Source organism: Austrofundulus limnaeus, unplaced genomic scaffold (assembly GCF_001266775.1).
Source record: "Austrofundulus limnaeus strain Quisiro unplaced genomic scaffold, Austrofundulus_limnaeus-1.0 Scaffold223, whole genome shotgun sequence".
In the NCBI taxonomy this organism is placed as follows: domain Eukaryota; kingdom Metazoa; phylum Chordata; class Actinopteri; order Cyprinodontiformes; family Rivulidae; genus Austrofundulus; species Austrofundulus limnaeus.
Window position 1 is genome coordinate 83,469 of NW_013952625.1, and position 5,369 is coordinate 88,837.

The 5,369-nt window shown below is 43.8% G+C and overlaps 1 protein-coding gene across 1 annotated transcript in view; it reads left to right on the forward strand.

Moving 5' to 3' along the window:
* The window catches only part of hdlbpb (high density lipoprotein binding protein b), a gene marked incomplete in the record, with an annotated part of 27,562 nt that overhangs the window by 8,496 nt on the left and 13,697 nt on the right, over positions 1–5,369 (forward strand). Inside the window, 7 exon segments of the mRNA XM_014019499.1 lie at positions 447–598; positions 705–920; positions 2,426–2,632; positions 2,903–3,118; positions 3,773–3,979; positions 4,338–4,445; positions 4,946–5,050. Of these exon segments, the coding sequence (XP_013874953.1) occupies positions 447–598; positions 705–920; positions 2,426–2,632; positions 2,903–3,118; positions 3,773–3,979; positions 4,338–4,445; positions 4,946–5,050 (1,211 nt within the window).

Sequence of the window (5,369 nt, forward strand, 5' to 3'; positions counted from 1 at the left end):
CATCACTAGCCCTGAAGCTGCTGGTAGACATCGCGGTTGGAATTATCAAAGGTTTTTGACACTTGAGAGACACCATAGAAACTCTTTGGAAGCAGGGGGGTGGGGGTGGGGGGAGGACCAGGGAGGATGAGTCAACCACTCAACCACTAGATGTCGCTGAAAACAACAAATCATACACACTGTGCCTTTAAATCCTGTGGAAGCAACAAGGATGAAGCTAGTTTTTTTTGGCTTCCTTTCTAGTTTCATAAATAAAGACTCGGTGGAATCAGTTGTGCATTTTTGTTCACTTGAGGTCAGCTTTGAATCATTTTAAAACTTGATAAAACAAATATTTTATCTTTCTATGTAAAACCCTCAGACAGTTTATTATTTAGTTTTACTGACTGACGTATAAAGACCTGTTTTCTTTCTGTACCTTTTAAATCTCGGCCTCTCTGGACCAGGTTGTGTCTTGGAGGATGAGGCCTACATTCCTACCTATTTGGAGGCCTTCCCTCCGTTGCCGGAGAAGGGGACTCCAGGGGAGAAGACGGGGGAGCCAGCTTCAGCCTGGGGGAGCAAGATCAGGCCCCTCAAAGCCTCTGTTATCACCCAGGTAGGTCGAGTCATTGCAGATTTAAACATGTCGGTGCTATAAAAAACCAAAAAAACACAACAAGAAAGCAAATCCATCGCATGAAATATACATTTCTTCCTCTCAGGTGTTCCACGTGCCCCTGGAGGAGCGCCGCTACAAGGACAACAGCCAGTTTGGCGAGGGGGAGGAGGCCAAAGTGTGCCTGGACATCATGCAGCGAACCGGAGCGCACATCGAGCTGTCCCTGGCCAAGGACCAGGGCCTGTCCATCATGGTTACTGGGAAACTGGACTCGGTTATGAAGGCTCGCAAGGAAATCGTAGCTCGCCTGCAGACACAGGTGATGTAACTAATCCTCAGCTTGTATACATATTCAACAATGTCAGGCTCTGGAACTCTGGGGTCAAAGAAGAAAAAGATTCAATTATTAAAGGTGGTCTTGCAAACATAATACATGTGTAGTAAATATCTGCACCAGGAGTGTCAAACACTTCTATTCATGTTTTCACTAAAATCTAAATATTTTAGCTCACACTGGCACCTTTTGCGTATTACCCTGAGTTTTGTCTGTTGATTTCCACACTGTTGATTTATATCTAACAGGAAAGGGAATTTAAATTTTTCTGTTTTGTCTACTGCTTTGCTTAGAAGGCGGCAGCAGCGAAAACGGAAATGGTGACACAGACGTGACTTTCAAAATAAAGGCGTATCTTTCAGATGACGATGTGGATCAATGTTCAACCCTGAAACTCACAAACACAGACTTTCTTTTCATTTAGCGTGATGCTCTGTGTGAAACAAGCAGCATCTCAGTTTCTAAAACGGCTCTCAGAAATACTCAGAAAGAATAAAAAAAAAAGAAAAGAAAAACTCTGTGCATGGAGGTCAGCGGAGGACAAAAAGTAGAGCTGAAAATTGACTGTCAGCTCCCAGGGGCGGCCACTTCAAGGCCTCTGTAGCAAATATGCTGATCTCCACTTCAGCTGTTCAGCTGGGCTGCAGTTCTTCAAATAACATTGCAGAAAAACTTTTGCCTTCTTTGAACAGATTGATGCTTTTGTTTTTTGAGACTTCACTTGTTTATTGATAACATTTTTATGAAACCATTAAGTAAAAAAATGTAGATATTGACCAATTAGAGAAAAGTGTTCTTTCTAACCCTCTTGTAGTGATTTTGGGAGCTACTAGTGTTCTTTCTCTATCAAGTTTGATAAAAGAACGTTTGGTTTTAGGATGGTGATAGCAGAACAATTGATTTTACAAATGTGGAAACTGGATTCTGTGCCTTTATTTGCTTTGAGGATGGCAGAAATGTATAATATGTGGCATCTGGATAGAGCAGCTGGATTTGAAGACGGAGATGCTCTTCAGAAATACCTTAAAGGCTAAAACTAGCAACCTTTAGCAACCCTGTGAACCTCATTCTGTGCCCTGATACTGTCAAATCCTTCCATTATTATTATTATTATTATTATTATTATTATTATTATTATTATTATTATTATTATTATTATTATTATTAGATAGATCTGTGAAAAACATTTAATCTTTTTAAATTAGATTGATGTGTTAGGTTTGGTTTGTTAAATATTTTGGATTTGTTTTTTAATGCTTTGGTTTGTAACTTAAAAAAATCTAATAAAAATATTAAGAATTATATATAATTAATGTTAATTGTTAGCATTACAGTATGAAGAGGCCCGTAGAGATATTTTTTATTCTCTCTTCAGTGTTGGACTGGTTTTCCATAAGTTGGCAGAAGTGATCTAAAACACCATGGTATGACCGGGCCTTTACTTCTGTTTCCCCCATTTCATGACGCAAACGTTGTTCCTTCTTCCCCAGGCATCTGCCACGGTCGCCATCCCCAAAGAGCACCACCGTTTTGTCATCGGCAAGAACGGTGAGAAGCTGCAGGAGCTGGAGCTGAAGACCGCCACCAAGATCGCTATTCCACGACCCGACGACCCCAGCGCCAACATCCGCATCACCGGCACCAAGGAGGGCATCGAGAAGGCTCGCCACGAAATCCTCCTGATCTCAGCTGAGCAGGTCAGTCAGGACTGGATTCATAAAACTAGGTCCTCTTTCTGGTTTTTGTAAAATATCTTGCTTTGTTTTGAAGTTTATTTAGAGTTTGAAAACACTCTGTTATCTTTCGGCACGTTATTTCAAACACAAACTTCCCTTGTGTCTGCTATGAAAGGTGATGGGTGATCTTTAACTAACCCACCACAACCTCATCATTACGTCTAATTAAGACTTTTTCTGTTGTTTGAACCCCTCTGACTCCCTCGTTACCCTCCTCCTCCTCTTCGTCAGGACAAGCGTGCGGTGGAGCGCCACTCCCTGGAGAAGGCCTTCCACCCCTTCATTGCCGGAGCCCACAACCGGCTGGTGCAGGAGCTGAGCCAGGAGACGGGCGCTCGCATCAGCATCCCCCCGCCCAGCCTGCCGAAGGACGAGATYGTCATCACCGGGGAGAAGGAGGCCGTCGCTCTGGCCGTCAGCCGCATCCGAGCCATCTACGAAGACAAGGTGAGCGACAACAGGAGGGTTTCTCTCTGTTCTGTGGCTCTTAAATGTATTTCTGCTCCACGTTTTTGGTTTAAAACAGACAAATTCATTAAAATGTTGGGAATAAAATAAAGTTTTCTTGATCTTTTTATTTATTCAGAAGAAGCACCTGGTGGCACTTAAGAACTGTGGGGTTTGTTTATCTCACTTTTCACTTGTTTACGCCATCACGGGAACACTTACAGCTCCTCTAGAAAACGAATGTGTTTGTTTGGTTTTATTGTTGTTTTCAGTTGTGGTTTTATTTTCTACTACGCAYCAAATCTCATTATCTGATGAGATTGAAAGGAAGGCATCAGACGGATGGTTCCAACGTGGAGAGGAAGTGTGTGTGTGCGCTCAAGGAGCTCCTTTGATTGGCAAGACGGAGAGGATGCCGAGAGAAAATTGGATTTCAGAGAAGAACAACAGGATGAGAATATTAATGTTGTTTAGTGCATAAATATGAGAGGCAAAAATAAATACATCTTCCTGAACCGTCACCTCTCGTCTCCACATCTCCTCTGTCACGCAGCCTGTTAATTCAAGCCAACTCCTTCTAGACTTCCATCTTTCATCTCTTTCTGTTTGGTCTTTCCCCACGTTTCGTCATCGGTTCTGGTCTTGTTTCCACAGAAGAGGAAGACCACGACCATCTCGGTGGAGGTGAAGAAGTCTCAGCACAAGTACATCATCGGTCCGAAGGGAAACACCCTGCAGGAGATCCTGGAGGCCACCGGGGTGTCAGTTGAGATGCCGCCGCTGGACTCGGCCTCAGAGACCATCATCCTGAGGGGGGAGCCTGACAAACTGGGGCCTGCACTCACTCAGGTCTACGCCAAGGTGAGGCGGACATGATGGGTTGGGTGGTATTGATCTTTTTCATACCAACGTGTTATCTTTAGGTGATACTGCAGTAGAGGGTATTACCAAAGTCAGGGTGATGTCATCCGTCACGTKATTTCAACCTCCATTTTCTGTGAGGGAAAGCAGCGTGGTTCAGATAAACTGTTAGCAAGTAGTGTAGAATATGTTGTATGCATCGCCGTTTTGAAGCAGGCTTTGTGCTCAGTCTGATACTGAAAGTGAATGAACCAGACTTTAATGAGTTTAGATATTATCCCATTGAGTTATTAAAGAAACTTCTCAGATTTGTATATGTGTGTGTGTTGAACTGTGATAACATTGGGTGTGTGTCCAGGCTAAGAGTGTGATGGTGGTGGAGGTCAGCGCTCCAGCTTGGCTGCATCGCTTCATCATCGGCAAGAAAGGGCAGAACATCGGGCGGATCACGCAGCAGCTGCCCCGGGTAAGGCGACTGGAAATTTTGGATTAACGGGGTGTTACATGATCAATAAAGCATCATCATCATATCGTGTCACCAGAAAGACGACCATATTTTTGCTCTGTCTTCGACTTGAAACAGGTCTTCAGATGTTCGATGTACTGGATTAAAAGATGCTCTGGATATGGTGAACACATTCACGTTCCTAGCTAACCCGGTTTTATAAAGTTGGTTTTGGTCTTTCCGACACCGGTTCATGTCTGATTCAGTGCACACATTCGTTTCTCTATAGTCTTAATACCTTTAGCCAATTCTTCCCAGGGTTTCGGGGTGGTTGGGTGCACTATGGTTGGTTGTTCCAGATCTTTCCATTGGTTTATTCTGTGTTTCCTGAGTGTTTGTGTWTACTGGTCTTCAATAAAGCAGAACTTGGTGGACTAGAAGCTGGACTCCGGCAGAGATGTTTTGAACAAAWGTTTGGAGAAGAGCTTCTTTAACCGAGTTGTCTTGCTTCATTTTTTTAGGTTCACATTGAGTTCACAGACGGTGAGGAACGCATCAGTCTGGAAGGGCCAACAGAGGAGGTGGAGCAGGCTCAAGCCCAGATACAAGAGATCATCCAGGACCTGGTCAGTGGACACACACACGTTGGTTTTTCTGTCCTCATGGGACTTTACGTTGACTTCTATTCGTTTTACCCTAAACCTAACCACACTAACTCCAAACCTAGCCTAAACTCAATCCATACCTTAGTCCTAGACCTAATCCCCCCTCCAAAAATMATCATCTGCACCCATGGGGACCAGGCTTTGGTCCACATAAGGATCAGATCCCCACAAGGCTACGTTTGTCTGGAAAATAGCTACCATGATGCAGAAGCAAATACACGTACACGTACACACACACACACACACACACACACACACACACACACACACACACACACAC